The 17,516-nt window shown below is 42.6% G+C and overlaps 1 protein-coding gene across 1 annotated transcript in view; it reads left to right on the forward strand.

Annotated features, from left to right (window-relative positions):
• Positions 1–1,428: 1,428 nt before the first annotated feature.
• Positions 1,429–17,516, forward strand: part of SH3BGRL2 (SH3 domain binding glutamate rich protein like 2) — a 66,778-nt gene continuing 50,690 nt past the window's right edge. Inside the window, exon 1 of the mRNA XM_049896160.1 lies at positions 1,429–1,636. Within this exon, the coding sequence (XP_049752117.1) occupies positions 1,592–1,636 (45 nt within the window). The 5' untranslated portion in view covers positions 1,429–1,591. The remainder of the gene's footprint in view (positions 1,637–17,516) is intronic.

The following is a 17,516-nucleotide window of genomic DNA, read 5'->3' on the forward strand; positions in this document are numbered from 1 at the left end:
GTTTCACAGAGTAGGTGCTGAGTACCTATTTGCTGAGTTTACCTGCATTGTCATAGCTGAATAATTCCAAGCTGAAGAAAATGTTGACTTTTATAAAGACTTACATTTATACAAGAAATATGACATCTATCTTTAAGGAAATTATATTTTATAAACATTCATTTCCACATTTCTGGTAACAAAATTAAAGTTCATTTGCAGAGTGAGATTAACTACAGCAAACTTATATTTAAAAATTTTGAATATTAAGAAGAAATAAAGTCCCATAAGGACTGCATCTTCTGTTACTGTACTACATTTAAACAGAAAACTACAGAAATGACTTTTTAAACACAAGCAATAGGAAGATTATAAACGTGAAATATTCAAAATCGCTCTTTAAAAGTACTACTCCAGAACGATTACTATTTGCGCAAGAAATTAACCAAAGGGCCAGAGAGCTCATCAGGTAATTTCTTTCTTTCTAGAATATTAATTAACATTGTTCTCAGAATTCTGCTAAACTCCCTGCTGAAAGGAAAAAAGTAAATACAGTACTGCATGGAAAACTGGTTCATTTCCACGAAACTGTGAAAGGCTTGCGCTTTTGTCAAATATAAAATACCTGCTAAAGAACTATTCCTAAACCATTAGCAACTGCATAAAAGCTTTTAAGAGCAGTCTCTTGGGAGACTGCACTGGAATGTGCAGCAGTTCTGTTTAAAAAGACACAGATTTGGCTCAACTGTAAATATTAGGTGAACAGAGGCGAAGCCATTGTATAGGATGGGGGTGGGGTACTGATTCCTCATGTCGATAAAAAATAGGGATTCTAATTTCACTTGGTATTTTTCTACTACAATTACAAAAAATATCCGATGTGCTCTCATCTGGTTTTTAATTTTCAAGGTCTACAGAAAATCTCTCATTTACCTAAAAGAATCATTTTTTTTGCAATCTCCAGAGCAGCTGGGAAACCAGGAGAGCCCAATCCTCCCACCGCCACCTCCTGAGAACCGGGTCCGCCCTAACCCACCGGCGGCGGATCGCTGGGCTCGCCCTGCGCGCAGGTTGCCCTGAAACGACGGGTCTCTGCGGCACGATACGGGTCTGTTGGGGTTCCTGTGTGGGCATGCTCCAATCCAGTAAACCACAGCACAGAACCCAAGCTTGGACTTTGAACCAGGCTCTTTTGTCTAGTTTTCTTTTTCCTTGTCTCCTCGGGATCTTCGCCGCCCCATTTCACAGCTTCTCCCTGGCCCTCCGACTCCCCTTCAGCCACCTTCGCTCTTAGAGGGTTGACAGGGGGTTGACACACAGAGAAGAGGAGACTGCAGAGAGCTCAAGACACCAGCCACTCCGGGGAGAGACCGAAACTACAACTCCCATCAGGCCCCGCAGCCGGTGTCCTCCTCCTCCTCTCCCTCTACTGGAGGCCGGGCGGAGCTGGGCTTTTATCCGAGGACCCGGCGGGAGGGAGCCAGATCCCCGGGATCTTCCCCGACGGGTGTGCTCTGCCGGGCGGTGGCGGCTCTGAGGCGGGTTCTGCTTCTGTGTCCGCACCAGCCCGAAGCCCCCGGGGGCAGAGGGTCGTCCTGGGCGCGGCAGAAGGATGGTCATCCGCGTGTTCATCGCCTCCTCCTCCGGCTTCGTAGCGGTGAGAGCTGCGGGAGCCGGCGGCGGGCTGGGGTCGGGGCTGCTGGGACTGGGGGCGCTGGGCGCCAAGCGTGCGTCCTGCGGTAGGCGCCCGGCGCTCGCTCCGGCGCGTCCCGGCGCGCAGCTTGTCTGGCCGCAGGAGCTGAGCCGGGCAGGTGATCCACCAGTCTTGGACTACAATGAAAAGGGACAGGAGACGAGGTGGTGGGGGACCCCTGGCTCACCCACATGCCCATCCTGCGTGGCCTGAGAGGGAGAAAGTGGAGCGGGAAAGATGGATTCCGCGGGAGGACGCCAGCTCCTAGCTGTATGGCTTGGGAATTTGGGTAAGGGGTTGTCCGAGAGCTTCGGGGGTCCAGCTTCTCGAAGTGTTAACTCTTCCTGATTTGGGACGTTCAGCCTGATTATTTTCTGTACTGGAGTTTTTTCAGCTGCATGATTTTGCTAACCTAGCTCCAAACGAAACAAGTTTAAGTGGGAAATTGATCTCCACCCTCCCTTCCCCGCCCCTAAATACATTTGTTTAGTTTTATACTTGCTCCAAGAGAAGGGTATACCAGATTTGGCCTGGCGTGGCAGGAGTTTTTGTTTGTCACTTTTTTTTTTTTGCCTACTGTGCTATAAATATTTTTACATCTTTATGTAAATGTGTGTTTTCTTTCCCCCAGTAATACTGTGGTCAGTCTTATCTTGAGGATGTATAAATTGGGGTCAGTTTATTTATTATTATTTTTAGATGTTCTTGAATTTTTTATGAAGAATTTTCTTTTAGAAAGATGAGGAATTAAATAGCCAGAGATTTCAGACTTTAAGGAAAAATTAAGTATATACGTGACAGCCCACTGAGTTAGACATGCAGCACTTCTATATGTTGCATGATTGAGACTTGGTTTCCTTAGCTAAGGAAAATATAGCTTTAAAAGGCCTTTTGGTGACATATGTCATCAAATGCATCAAAAAGTGCAGTATTGTTTGCTTAAAACTTGGGCTGGCCAATTCCCTGCCCAGCGATTCAACCTGATTGTCCCACAGTTTGTTTCTGAAGCAGGGGGGTGGAAGATGGAGTAAAATGTTGTTTGCAAATCCTTAGAACCCATTGAGATTTTCTAATTTAAAAAGAAACCAACATTACAGTACAGAGATCTCCTTCTATATTAGGAACAATAGGCCGGAAATTCCAATTTATCTTTATATACAGGCTGGGCTGGTCCACAGACTCCTGATAGTTTTTGGTGTTTCTAGTTCTTTGTGGTTGCTTAGTCATACCTGCCTTTTGTAGGTTTCCACTAAAGCTACACTTCATCTGTTTGGAAACCCATAATATTTCATGGATAGAAATATTTTTTCAAATGCACTCCTTAAAAGAAAGCTTTTGGCTTCACCACCAACTTGCGTGCTTCCATAATTGTTCCAATAGCACATTATTGATTGTGGAAGAGATGCTTTAAAGTATTAAAAAGCCTAGGCTACGCTGAGCAAGTCAAAGTCAAAGCTTGAGAGAATTACTTGACTTATCCTGTCAGTAGGTAGTATATCAATATAGTTCTGGAACCCTGCATCTCTCTTTCCTGAGTTCCATTAACAAATATTTATTGCCTGCCAGCTATGCGCCTTTTTAATTTTTAAATTTAATGATACGTGCATTGCACATGAAGCTAGAATTAAGGCACCGAAGTTTTAGTGCTGGCTCACTAGTTGTGTAACCTTAGATGAGGTGTTCCATCTCTGCTTGAATTTCTTTTTTGTAAAATGGATTTTGATTCATAAACTCCGAATTACATTCTAGCTTTAAAATGCTTTAATTCATCAGTTGGGTAAATGTGGATGTAAGTCCTTGTTATGGCTTCTTTTCGTTACCAATATAGATATTAGCCTCAAAGTGAATTTTTTCTTTTCCTTGGCATTTTACTGTGATGCCTCAGGTCCCCTCAGTGCCCTGCCTGGCAGTATATGTTTTTACATGGTTTGATTTGAGCTGGAAGGCAAACTCGGTTACCATATACTTAGAGCCCATAAAAACTAATTATCTGTTTTAACGGTCAGCTGCTTGCAGAGCCAGTCTTTTCAGGGCATTCACTGAGTCTCCCCAATTGTGGTATTATCTCCTATAACAATATGCAATGATGTAATATTGGCACATTTGGTGATACTAAGTTTATGCTTATATGCAAAAATTAAGGAATAATAAAGTTTAGGTCACCTGTTGGGCTGGAGAGGTTACTGGGGTTTATAGCATTAAGCTATATTAAGATTCGATGGCAGAGCCATAAAAAATTGGGAAGTCAACTCTTAATATTTTCTCTCCAGCAGTGTTAAGTTGACCATCGGCGCTGCTTTATTTGGTGCCGAACCCTGACCAGCAAGCACATGAGAGAACAAATAATTTGATTCCCAAGTCAGTTTGGTTTGAAGTTTATTAAACCAGCAAGGAAGGAATGTGACTAGACTTAGCTAAGTTAGTGCCCTCTGTCCTATAGGGTCGCTATGAGTCAGAATTGACTCGACGGCACTGGGTTTGGTTTTTTGGTGGAAGTAAGCGTCAGGAATTTCCAAATAGATTCTCTAGCAATATCTATCCAACCAGTGGATTTAAACAAGCAACTCATTTAGACAAAATCCTCCTATCTTTTTCTGATTTCCCTGAGCTCTCAGCTTCAGCTCCTAACAGTAGTAATTGAAATAACTACCACCAAGGTATCATTGTCCTATACTGCCCAGCTCCCTCTGCAGTCTGGTTTTACTAGGAAATGAAAAGGATGTGTCATTATTATGCTGTGGACACCTGAAAATCAGATTTCTTATGCAGCTGATAATATTGCTGTCCTCACCTTGTAGGGAAAGACATTTTGTTTTAGCTCTAGTAGAGTCATATAAATGTCATTTTTAAATTTAATTTATTGTGGGTATTCACCCAAAAGAGGAGATCCTGGTAACTTTGTCCAGGAAAGATATTAATATGACTTTTAACTTAAAAAACATTGAAAGCAGTCAATTAAAGTCATTCATTCATTCATTCAACAAGTATTTTTTTAAGAGTGCTGTTTGCCCAGCTTTGAATAGAGGGTGTGGTCTCTGTGCTCAAGGAACTCATAGACCGGGTGGAGAGATAAGATAGGAAAGGTAAAACCAGCAGTAATAAAGTACAGCCCAAGGACACCTGCCTCTTTCAGGATGGTTCTTACTGGGTTAGAAATAATATAGGTGGCACGGGAGTGCATTGCAGGATGTCAGATAAGGAGGAAATGTGCCAGAAATCATAAAATATGCATGTGGGAGCCTTAGGCAGATGGCAGGGAGAGGGGTTGGGTTAGATTTGAAGTCTGGGAGATGAGGGAAGAGTGATCCCACCTTGCTCAGGTTGGAACGGGAGAAGCTTTGGATGGGAAAGGGCAGACAGCAGAGGTCTCCGTGGACCTCTTTTGAGGACAGGGTAGACTCTAGGTCCCTGACTCCATAATGCCTGGCATCTCAGAGCTTTCTTTAGTATCTGCGGTGTGTCCTCTGCCACCTGGAGTTTTTTGTCCCTCAGAGAACAAGGTGCTGTCTGGCAGGGTGTGTGATTTCAGAAAAATCTACCTCCCTGCTTGCCTTGATGAAAATGTCTCAAAAAGCAAATAAAGTCTTTCACTCTTATTTAAAGTTCTTGGGTTGAGTTGTTAGAGCTGGAAGGAAACCTGAAAGAGATTTTCAAGTGAAGACCAACTATTTTACAGAGAAGGAAATTTGGGCACAGAAATTAAGTGGCTTGCCCCTCGGTCATTTCTGTCAGTCAGTGCCGAGGTGAGATTTGAATTGGAAGACAGATTTCCTGACTCATGAATGCATTAATTCATGCATTCATTCATGTGTTCATCAAGCAGTCATGGAGAACCTGCTATGCACCAGGCTCTGTTAGGTGCTAGGTGTGTATCAGGAGAACAGACATGAACTCTCTTCATAGCACAAATCTGTGCTGACCCTCTCCACATCAAAGACTTAGGATGCAAACCATTTCCTTAAAGAGAATGAGGACTGATGCTGGCTTTGAGGATGTTTCCAGGGGGCAAGGGGAAATGAGCTAGACAGCAGTATATTCCAAGATACTGGAGAAGGGCAGCCACACTGGGAGCAAAGGATAGAAAGAAATGTGAAGCAAAGTTGGAAAACGTAGAACTTTGCCCAGGGCTGAAACTGTGCTTTCAAGAGGGGGTGAAGTGAAGGAGAACACATAGAAATTATGCTGTTTGCCACAGTAGAATGCAGATTCTACTGCCACGGTTTATAACTATTTTAAACATGCAATTACCAGTTAAGGAGTTGCAGCCCTGCAGAACGTAGTCCGTGAAGTTCACTGTGTAAGGTAGCTTCAGAAAAGAGTTCCAAGGGAGTTAAAGTCAGGCTGTGATCATTTAGAAGACTGGGTACTAACTCCTGTGGTAGAGCGAGTGAGGGTAAGCCTGGGATCTTTAGGGTCTTTAACTCATTGATCCTAAGAGCCACATGGTGAGATAGTTATTTATTCACATTTTGTAGATGAAGAAGCTGACGTTAACTGACGTATTTGAGTTCATACTCAGTAGATAGTGGGACCCCAAGTAAAAGCTAGGTGGGTGAGTATCTCCAGAGCTCAAGAGGAGAGGTTCCCCACTGTGGTCATCGTTGCCCCTTGGGGTAGTAGGGGTAGGGGTACCAGGGATGCTAGACAACCTGCACAGAAAACTGCCCATCCAAAATGCCCATGGTACTGTACCGTTTTTGAGAAACAGTGCCGAAGGGCGTTGACAGGAGAGGGTTCATGCGAGGTTAGGAAAGGGGTGGGAGCGTACAAGAAATGATTATGTGAATAGGTTGTGGATGCTGGAACAAGGATGTGATTTAATAGAAAGTAAAGCTGGGAAGGCATGCAAGATGAGGGTTGAAATAAAAAGACAAATTGATGGAAAAGTGTTTTAACTAAAATATTTTTTTCCCTTAATTGGAAAGACTGTGGACAAACTTGAATCTTAAAACTCAGCAACTGGGTATGGAATAATATGGCATTATAGTCTATGTATTGTCTATGCAGGGGCCCTGATGGTGCAGTGGTTAAGTGTTTGGCTCCTAACCAAAAGGTCTGCAGTTCAAATCTCCCTGCTGCTCCTTGGAAGCCCTTTGGGGCAGCTCTACTCTGTCCTATAGGGTCACTATGAGTTGGAATTGACTCTAAGGCAGCAGATTTGGTTTCCTTTTTTTTTTTTTTTTTTTTAAATAGTCTATGTAACAAGGAGCCCTGGCGATGCCGTGGTTAAAGCAGCTGGCTGATAACCAAAAGGTCGGTGGTTCAAACCCACCAGCCTCTATGCGGGAGACAGGTGTGGCAGTCTGCTTCCATACAGATTGATAGCCTTGGAGACCTTATGGGGCATACTGCTGTGTCTCACAGGGCTGCTGTGGGTCGGAATCGACTCAGCAGCAGTGGGTTTTATAGTCTCTCTTTATAAGGTCTATTGCTGAAAAAGTTGATTTATCAACGTCCCAAGTAAAGTTACGTTTTTCTCATTCCACAGTAACATTTTAAGCTTATAAATATAATCAGGGGCATAGAATCCTTTATGAACTTAGGGGCTTTTTATCCATTTGCGTTTTTAGTTGCCACTGAGTCACTTCTGAGTCGTGGTGATCCCATGTGTGTCGGAGTAGAACTGTGGTCCCTAGGGTTTTCAGCGGCTGAATTTTCGGAAGTAGATTGCCAGGACTTTCTTTTGAGGCACCTCTGGGTGGACTTAGACTTCCAACCTGTAGCAGCTGAGTGTGTTAACTGTTTGTACCACCCAGGGTTTCCTCATTTTCATTCAAAACCTAAACCAAACCTGTTGCCATCCAGTAGAACTGCCCCACAGGGTTTCCAAGGCTGTAATTTTTATGCAGCAGAGTGCCACACCTTCCTCCTGTGACCTTTGGACTGGCAGCAGAGTGCTTAACCACTGTACTACCAGGCCCCTGGGGCTGCTGTGATGTGTGTTATCTTGGCTGCGGTGTTACTTAGCTAGAAACTTGAGTTATTGCGATTTAAATCACATTCCTCTATTCATTATTTTTCTGTCCTTAGTTTTATATCATACTATCTAGCCATGATGCAAAAAAGTACCTTAGCTTTCCAGATTGGAAAACCAAAAAAAAACCAAACCCGGTGCCGTCGAGTCGATTCTCCAGATTGGAAATGTAGTGATAAATTTGCTTTTTTTCCTGTGAAATGGTAAATGCTTATTAAGATTTGAGGGAAATTTCCCACTTCTGATTATGTACACTTGTCTTTTTTTTTTTTGGTTATCTTTCTAGTCGAAGCTTTATATTCAGTGTATTTTAAACTAATTATGATCTTTGTACCTTTACCTAGTTCCTCGGGGTGGTTGGGGTTGGCTATGAGAGGTGAGGGTAGGAGGGAAGAGTTGGAGATTGGAAACCTCTACCAAGTAGCAATGGAGTATTTGAATTGAACTCAGTGCAGAGTTTCCCTGCACGCAGCTTTTCTTAATAGGCTTATCTGAGTTTATCTGCCAGCATTGGCTAGTTACTCTGGAACTGCGCTAAGGTAATTTAAAGGGTTAGTGTTTTCATTGCTTTTATGTTTGCTTTTTTTGCCCCCATACTCAAAAGAAATTAACCTAGGAAAAGCACTTAATTGAATGTTTCCCTTCCGGACTCATGACAGCTTTGCAGAGGACAGAAAGCTGAACCTTGGAGCCAACGTGCAGGCAAGTGGGTTCCCACCTACCTGCAAACCTGCTTACTTATAGGCTGGTGCAGTCCCTGGGAGACCCTGGAACAACTTGGTTGGGTCCATCAATCTGGTTTCCTTTGTAACCGTGAACGTGGAAGGCAGGGTGAGGTGTACCTCAGGGAGTGCTAACCTTTTGTGGGATCTTTGCAGGCCCTCTGCCAGCACTGCTTTTGAGCTCCTGAACAGGAAATGGAATGCTGGCTGTGACTGAGAACAGGGGGCTCTACTTCTTCAGGATGCGTTTTCCACTTCCTGCTGATGATGGGCCAAATCGGGAAATAGCCTTTTTCATCTTGGACCTACTGACTTTGGAATAGTGGGCTGAGAGTATGAGAGACCCAATTAGGTGACTTGTTTGACTGGTCAGTTCCGTGGTATTTGGTAAATGCAAATATAGTTAAAAAGTCAGCAGCTCTTGCTGCATACAATCCAATATTAAAACACAAAATAAAACAAAAACCCAAAGCAACAACAAGCAGCTTAGCTTTTGAGTTACATAGTTTGTTTCTTTCCTCTTGGTTACATAAGAACTGGGAATGTGGTCCTGTTTATTCATGACATTCTCATATGGGTTGAAGATTGCTGGTCCTCTGCTTTAGTAATTACCTTCATTGGGACAGTTCTTTTGAATGGAAACTGGCCACCTCTATAAGCCTGGATCCACAACTAAAAGAAGTTTTGAGCTACATTGTTTTTTATGATAAACTACTTACTAGCCGAAGTAGGTGTTTGGGTTAAATATGTGCTGATTTATTGAATTTTGGAGTCAGTTTATATTCAACCCAAACACCATCTGCCCCTGTCCGTGGATTATGTCATTGGAGGGCAGTATAGTATAAGGCTAAGGCAGGGTCTGAGAGTCCACATCCTAGCTCTGCCACTTCGGAGAGGCATGACCTTGGGCAAGTAACCTCAGCCTCTTCCTTTGTAAAAGTGGACCAGGAATGGCACCTTATGTGTAGGATTGCTATGAGCATTGAATCAGTACATTATTCTACGTAAAGTGCTTAGCGGAGTGTCAGGCGTGTAGTACTCAGTGCATATTACTTATTATTACTATTATATCATCATCATCGCAGTCTCTAGGTGGTGCAAATGGTGGGCACGTGACTGCTAGCCTGAAGGTTGGCAGTTCACCCAGCAGTACTGCAGAAGATAGGCCTGGCGATCTGCTTCCATTAACATTACAGCCAAGAAAATCCTATGGAGCAGTTGTAGTCTCTAACACATGGAATCACCATGAATCGAATCAATGGACGGCAACTAACAACAACAGTCATCATCATCAGTACTAAAGGTAATAATAAAAAAATCATGACCGTGGATCATGTGAGCTCTTTAATCATTAAAGAAATGATATAAAATATGTATGACTTAGTAAAGTCAGGAACGTGTGCTAGTATAACTTAGGAGAGTTTTTAGTAAATATAAGTATAAAGGGTTTTCTACTTTAACGTGAATTGATAAGAACATTAGAATTTGAGTAGCTTAGTCCTCAAACATATCGCATAATTAGAGTTCTACTGTAATGTTTGAACATTTTATAGGTACAAGCATGTTGTACATGAGTTAATCAAATATGTTTTCACTTCTTGCAGAGCTCTTAGAAAGATAGCTCCTGTTGAGTCAGCTCTGGCTCATGGCAACCTTATGTACAACATAGTGAAATATTGCCCAGTCCTGCATCATCTTCCCGATCACTGGCATGTTTGAAATCATTGTCATGGTTATCGTGCCAATTCATCTAAGAGAGTCTCCCCTCTGACCCTCTGCTTCACCAAACATGATGTCCTCCTCCAGCAGTTAATCCTTCTGATGACATGTCTGAAGCAAGTGAGCTGGACAGTGTTCTGTTATGACCTATAGGGTTTTCATTGGCTAATTTTTGGAAGTAGATTGCCAGGCCTTTCTTCCTAGTCTGTCATAGTGTGGAAGCTCCACTGAAACTTGTCCACCATGGGTGACCCTGCTCGAATTTGAAATACTGGCCGCATAGTTTTCCAGCATCTAAGTTAACAGGCAAGCTACAACAGTATGACAGACTGACGGACGGATACAGAGTGCTTACTACTATGCAAATGATCACCATTCTTTGCTGTATGTAGTACAAGTTTTAGAGTCTTAGCGTGATTTAAGGCTTTTGAACCTTGGCAAATATTATTTCACCCCAAATGATAGCTCTGTCTGACTAATGGTGGCTGCCTGGAGAGTTGGGAGAGGGGTTTTTTTTTATTTTTTGTTGAGTTACCTAAAACTAAATGTATGATTTGCCTCTAATGTGATTTTTATCCTGTGACAAAGGTGAGTAGAACTGACTTGATGTATGAAACTGGAGGGAGCAGGATGGGATGGAAGGGTGATGGGGAAATATGGGAGAAAGAAAGGTTGGCTGGGGTGGCTGGAACCCAGGGATGGTGTTAACAGCTGAGAGAGAATTATTTTTGACTTTTTGGGCAACATGAAATTTACTGGGGAAAAGTGATGATGGTGGAAGTAGTGCTTTCATCCTTCCTGTTTCGGACCCTGGGTTAGTGGGAAATTTTTCTTCATGAACAAATCGTTCCTTGTTTTCTACTCTGCCCAAAAAAAAAAAGTGTCCTTTCAGGCAGTGCTATGGATTGAATTGTGTCCCCCCCCCCCACCCCCCATATGTGTTGAATTCCTGGCCTTTGTACGTGTGGATGTGATCCTGTGTGGAAATAGGGTTTTCTTTTTTTTATGTTAATGGGGCCATAACAGTGTAGAGTGAATCTTAAACCTAATCACGTCTGAGTGATAAAGAGACACACACATGGGAGGGGGTGAGGTGGGGTGTAGTGAGGTCCTGTGAGGAAGGTCTACAAGCCAAGGAATCAAGGCATGATGCCCAGGGCTACTGACAAAGAAGGAATCAATAGGACTGAAACTCTGATTTAGACTTTTAGCCTCCAGAACTGTGAGAAAATAAATTTCTGTTCTTTAAAGCCACCCATTTGTGGTATTTGTGTTACACTCAGCCCTCAGAAACTCAGACAGGTGGTGGGAGTTCATCGGTATACTTATCAGTGTATTGTAGCCTTCTGTCGGAGTTAAATGCAAGGGAAGGAGCAGAAAGTGAGAGGCGAGAGTCAGGCTGTGGGTGATTGGAGGTCAGGGAAATGAGGGCCTCTGAAGTGCAGACAGCTGTCAAGTGTAAAGGGAAAGCTGCGCTTAAGGTGTGCTGGAAGGCAGAAGATCCGCAGGAGTGGGGCTGCGAAGCTGCAGTTCATAAACTTCATCACCCAGTTTAATTATTCTAAGATCTTTGTGCCTTGTTCATTGCTGGACTTCTCTCATTCTAAAATCAGATTCTTATAATTTACTGAGAGAGCCCCATAAACTTGGTAACAATTGCTGTTGAGTGGATTCCGACTCACGGTGATCCCATGTGTGTCTGTGTACTCCATAGGGTTTTCAGTGCCTGATTTTTCAGAAGTAGGTTGCCGGGGTCGTTCTTCCAGGGCATGTCTGTGTGGACTCGAACCTTCAACCTTTTGTTTAGCAGCCAAGTGCATTAACCGTTTGCAGCACCCAGGGAGGCAGATGAAAACTGACAACGAGCTGTTGAGTGGAAAGAATGTGAACGTAAGGAGCAGGAAGACCTGGGTTGCATGATGGTGCTGGCACCCTCACTGGCATGGTGGCTTTAGCAAGTCCTTTAACTTCTCTCAGTCTCAGGTCCCCACCTGTAAAGTTGTTGGAACTTAATTAAACAGCAGTCATTATTATTATGAGCATTAATTCCCTGATCTTTTATTTTTTCAGCTTTAAATGAGCCATTAAGATTTAATTGAGAAAAAAAACAAAAAAAAACTTTAATCAAACTATTATTCATACCATGGTCAGGAAGTACATTGGGGACTTCGTTATTTTAGTAACTATGGTAGCAATTCCTATTCTCTTTCTCTCTCTCTCTTTTTCTAATAGATGAAGAAACGAAGTTCAGAAACTATAAATAATTTGCCTTGTCATATAACCCAGATCTCTGCCATCCTTCATCCTAAGGACCATGTTCCAGATGAAGGAATCAGGAGTTTAAGGAAAATTAGAATAGGGAGTTCAGACTACCAATGGTAGGTCCTGAGGTAGGTGGAATATTACCCTAGGAAGACCTAACACTGACATTGTTTATTAGGGTTAGTGTAGGCCAGAGGTCACAGTCTAGTTGCGGAGTATGACACCCCTGTCTTTTTTGGGTTGACACAGTGTTTTAAAATTTTTTGAGCAAATGTTTTAAATACTGGGAGATGTCTATCTCTCTCTCTTACACACATACACACACAATATCATTTTCCATTCTTCTTGAGACATCTAAGACCTCTATCTCTCACTCCAGCATGACATTCATCCACCAGAGAGCTGCGTGGTGACAGCCCCTTTAGTCAGAGCATGTATCCTCTGGGATTTTGCAGCCCCCCACCATTCCTACCATCTTCCCAACTCTAAGCCATTTGTTATTGAGCTTGTGCTATTTTTTTTTTTTACAGTAGAAAGTATTTCTGTGTTCTGTGTTTACCAAAAGAAGTCAGTGGTTCAGTGGTAAAATTTTCACTTTCCATGTTAGAGACCCTGGTTGGATTCCCGGCCAACACACATCATGTGCAGCCACCACTCTCCTGTCAGTGGCGGATTGCATGTTGCTGTGATGCTAAACAGGTTTCGATGGAGCTTCTAGGCTTAAGATATACTAGAGATTTACTTCTGAGAACTAGCCAGTGAAAATCGTATGGATCACGATAGTCTGATTCACAACCGGACAGTGTTTTGTTCTGTTGTGCATGGGGTCACCATGAGTCGAAGCTGACTCCGTGGCAGCTAACAACAACACATAACTAATGATGTTGCTGATGTTTTTCCAGAACTGGTTTAGATTATTTTTTAAAATATCTGTTCTAGCTCTTAATTTTTTCTTCTATTCTGTACACAAACCAATACAAATAACACAGTATTTATTTATTAAAAAATTTTTTTATTATGCATTAGGTGAAAGTTTACAGAGCAAATTAGTTTTCCATTTGATAGTTCATGCATAAAATGTTCCACTACATTGGTTGCATTCCCCACAGTGTGTCAGCACTCTCCCCATCTCTGTTCTAGGTTCCCTGTTTCCTTTCATCCTGGTTGTCTGTCCCTTCCTGCCTTCTTGTCTTTGCTTTTGGGTATGTGTTGCCCTTTTGATCTCGCATAATTGATTGTTCTAAGGAGCATGGGTGTTATTGTTTATTTTATGGGCCTGGCTATGTTTAGGCTGAAAGGTGGTCTCCGGGAATGGCTTCAGTTCCAGTTAAGAAGAGTGTCCTAGGGTCATAGTCTCAGGGGTTCCAACAGTTGGCGTCAGACCAGTAAGTCTGATCTTTTTTGTGAATTTGATATTTTATTCTACAATTTTTCTCCCACTCTGTCCAGGACCCTCTGTTGTGATCCCAATCGGTAGTGGTAGCCGGGCACCATCTAGTTTTTCTGGTCTCAGGGCCATGTAGGCTGTGGTTCATGTGGTCAGTTAATCCACTGGACTATTCACTCCCTTGAGTCTTTAGTTTTTTTCACTCTTTTTTGCTCTGGACACTAAGAGACCAATACATGTATCTTAGATGGTCGCCTGCAAGCTTTTAAGACCCCACATGCTGCTCATCAAAGTAGGATGCACAACTTTATATGGTGTTGAAATAGCACCATATTTAATCTTAAGGGGATATATATTTTTACCGTATGTTTATGAGTACCTTTTATTGCCTAGAGCTGTGTCCAGCCATGTTCACGATGCAGAACAAGTATAAGGCATGATCCCTAGCCGTTAATAACTCATGATCTGATTGGGGAAGAAAGATGAACACAGAAAATGGAAAACAACACAGGGTCATACAGACTATAATGCTGAAGCTGCCTAAAACCACTCTACTGCCCACTGCCTATCCTATAGGTAAATCATGAATGAAGGCAAAGACAATCATATTCAGAGATAGAAAAATTACATCTCTTGAGTTGGGGGCAGTGACTCTTTTTAAAGATTCTAGAAAATTTCAGTTAAGTAAAAGGCTCCAGTGGAATGTTAAAAGACTGTTTTCCAGAATATTTTGCACAAGGTTGTGAATGGGAACAGATGTCACCCCAGTTCTTTTTTGTCGAAGAAATGAATTTCATTTGTATATCTGGGCTGCCCTTTGTTTTAGACTAGATGACTCCTTTTCCATTTGTATTTCCTGTGGTGTGACAGTAAGACGAATGGATCCTCTCTAGTTAGTTCCACAACGATGTTTTAATAGTGAACTTAGTTCTAAAAGATAATTAACAGAGATGAGATGATTAATAATTCACTTTTTGAATTCCTTTTCTATTAAAGAACAAAAAAGAATCATCCTTTCACAAGAAGGAGTCTGTGTCTTAGGTTCAGAAAGCCTAGAGATTCTACCTCATTGCCCCTCAGAGCTGACACCCTCAAAGCCTAACTTCTTGGCCCAGTGTTTGGGGTCCTCTGTGAGCTGATTCTGACCTCCCTTTACAGCACTTACTCTCACTACTCTTTTGACTGCTTTATAAATGCACTATGCTTTTCTCCCTTCCTCCTGTGCCTTTTGTCATGCCATTTTCTTTGTCTAGAATATTTGTGCTCCCCCTATACTACAGCTCTTCGGATTCCCTTCTTTTTTTTTGAAGTCCAGTGCCAATGCCCTTTCTCTAAAGCTTTCCCTGATCCCCTCCCTCCTTCCTCTCCCTTCCAATCTGGACAGACTCTGCTTCCACAGCTTTCCGTGGCACTGCCTGTGGCCTCTGTACTGTCCACCCTTAGGTATAATTGTTTCGTATCCAGGTTGTTTCGCTGCAAGTTGTAAATTCTTAGAGGCCAGGGACTGTTTCCTTCACCTTTCTATACCCCCACATTCCCTATTAGAGAACTTGGCATGTAGTACAATTTATTGAATGAATGAAAAAGAAATGTTGTTGCCTCCACATCAAAAATAATCCAGGGTATAAAGCCAGTCAAGAGTTTTTGACCCTGCTGAAGTGGAACAGGAGCGGAGTATGTTGATGGAAGTCTGTTTTGGAAAAATGCTGTGAGGGACACAATGTATTTTACTGCTTCTTAAATAAGTGGCATGGAGAATCCTGTGTTGTTAGAGATAATTTTATTATAGTATCACTTCTTTTATCCGGATATCAGAATTCTCGAATCTCTGCGTAAAATGAAGCTGTAAGCCTGGAACGACACAGAACCACCCGTACAGTGCAGTACATCTTGTAGGCCACAGGGGCTGCCCTGTAGGGCCTCACCCACACAGCTGTGAAGAAAGTAAGGTCCAAGTGAGGGAGTCACAAGGGGAACTTCTGAGAAATAGCTGCCTCCTGAAGGTAGACCTGAAGAGCTCCAGAAGCACAGTTTTGGGCTCTGTTTGATACAGAGTAAAACAATAGGCTTTTTACCTTTAAATGAACTCTGTTGAGTCCACAGCTGAGAATTGACCGAGGCAGAAATGGGAACAAAATATTCCGCAACACTGAGTTGCCAAGCGGCATCTCCGGACATTGATACAGGCACAGCCTTTGGCTGAAGTCTTGTGAGTTTTGCTGGTGGAAACTACTATCCTCAGCAGGATTTCCTCCTTATCACAGCGGATTTTGACTATTAAGCACATTTTGGGGAGTATCTCCTACACAGTATCCTCTAATTAACAGGAAGCGTGTGTATGAGCAGCTGTATATAATTTTCAGAGAGAATCTCATAAAATCATGGCACCCTAAATTCATATTTTATGTTTGGCTGACTTTTTTTCTTTAAGAAAATAAACATGTCATCTTGACAAGGAATGTAAAAACAATAAAATCAAACCACCCACATTTCTCATTCTACGTTTCTGCTAATGCTTTACAACTCTGAGTAACACAGAGTTTATTTATTTATTTATTTTTGGTAATACAGACTAAAAGGAGTTTGTTAATACACGTGTTGACAGAAAAACTAGGTAGAAACATTTGCATTGCGTTAAACAGATGGGAAAGGAAGTAAATCAGCAGACAGGTATATGATGAGCAGCTCCTGTAAAGCTTTTGTATACTAAGCCCCAGAGGCGAAAGAGCGGAGGGGAGAAACAGATGTGATGCAGCTATAGTCTTCATCCACCGGAGAAATTTATGGCTAAGTTGGGAAACAAGGCTTTGAACCAAACAACTGTTGTTAAACATTGCCAGGCTGGGTATCATAAGATGCTAGATTGATGGTGACCATGGGTATAACGGGAACCTGGTGAAGGGGATGATCTGGGAGGGCAGTGGTTTGGGTAAGCCGGGGTTTCTCAGCCTTGGCACTGTTGACATATTGCACAAGATGACTGTTTTTTATGACAGGCTGCCCTGTGCGTTGTAGGATATTTAATAGCATCACTGGCCTCTACACGTTAGATGCCATTAGCACCCCCCATTCCCAGTTGTGACAACCAAAAATACATCTTAGCCAAATGTCCCCAGAGAGGTGGGGTATAAAATCACTATAGCTTTAGAACCTTTGGGTAGGCTTAGTTGAGGATGTGGATTTGGGGCTGAGCTTCGAAATATAAGTAGAACTTGGATAGGAAGTGTGGACAGTATATAGGCAATTTTAGTTTAGAGGAACCACTTAAGTAAAGACCCAGAGGTGAGCTGGAACAGGAGGTGTCTGGAGCAGGGCTATGCAAAGTGTGGTCCATAAACCAAGCTTTGTTGCTGGTGTAAGTACACCAATGGAGGGTAAACATTTAGAAACTTTTTTTTTTTTAATAATTTTTATTGCGCTCTAAGTGAAAGTTTACAAATCAAGTCAGTCTGTCACATATAAGCTTTTACACCTTACTCCATACTCCCACTTACTCTCCCCCTAATAAGTCAGCCCGCTCCCTCCTTCCAGTCTCTCCTTTCGTGACAATTTTGCCAGTCTCTAACCCTCTCTACCTCCTATCTCCCCTCCAGACTGGCGACGCCAACAGTCTCAAGTGTCCACCTGATACAAGTAGCTCACTCTTCATCAGCATCTCTCTCCAACCATTGTCCAGTCCCTTCCATGTCTGATTAGTTGTCTTCGGGAATGGTTCTTGTCCTGGGCCAACAGAAGGTTTGGGGACCATGACCGCCGGGATTCCTCTAGTCTCAGTCAGAC

This window comes from Elephas maximus, chromosome 1 (assembly GCF_024166365.1).
Source record: "Elephas maximus indicus isolate mEleMax1 chromosome 1, mEleMax1 primary haplotype, whole genome shotgun sequence".
Classification (NCBI taxonomy): domain Eukaryota; kingdom Metazoa; phylum Chordata; class Mammalia; order Proboscidea; family Elephantidae; genus Elephas; species Elephas maximus.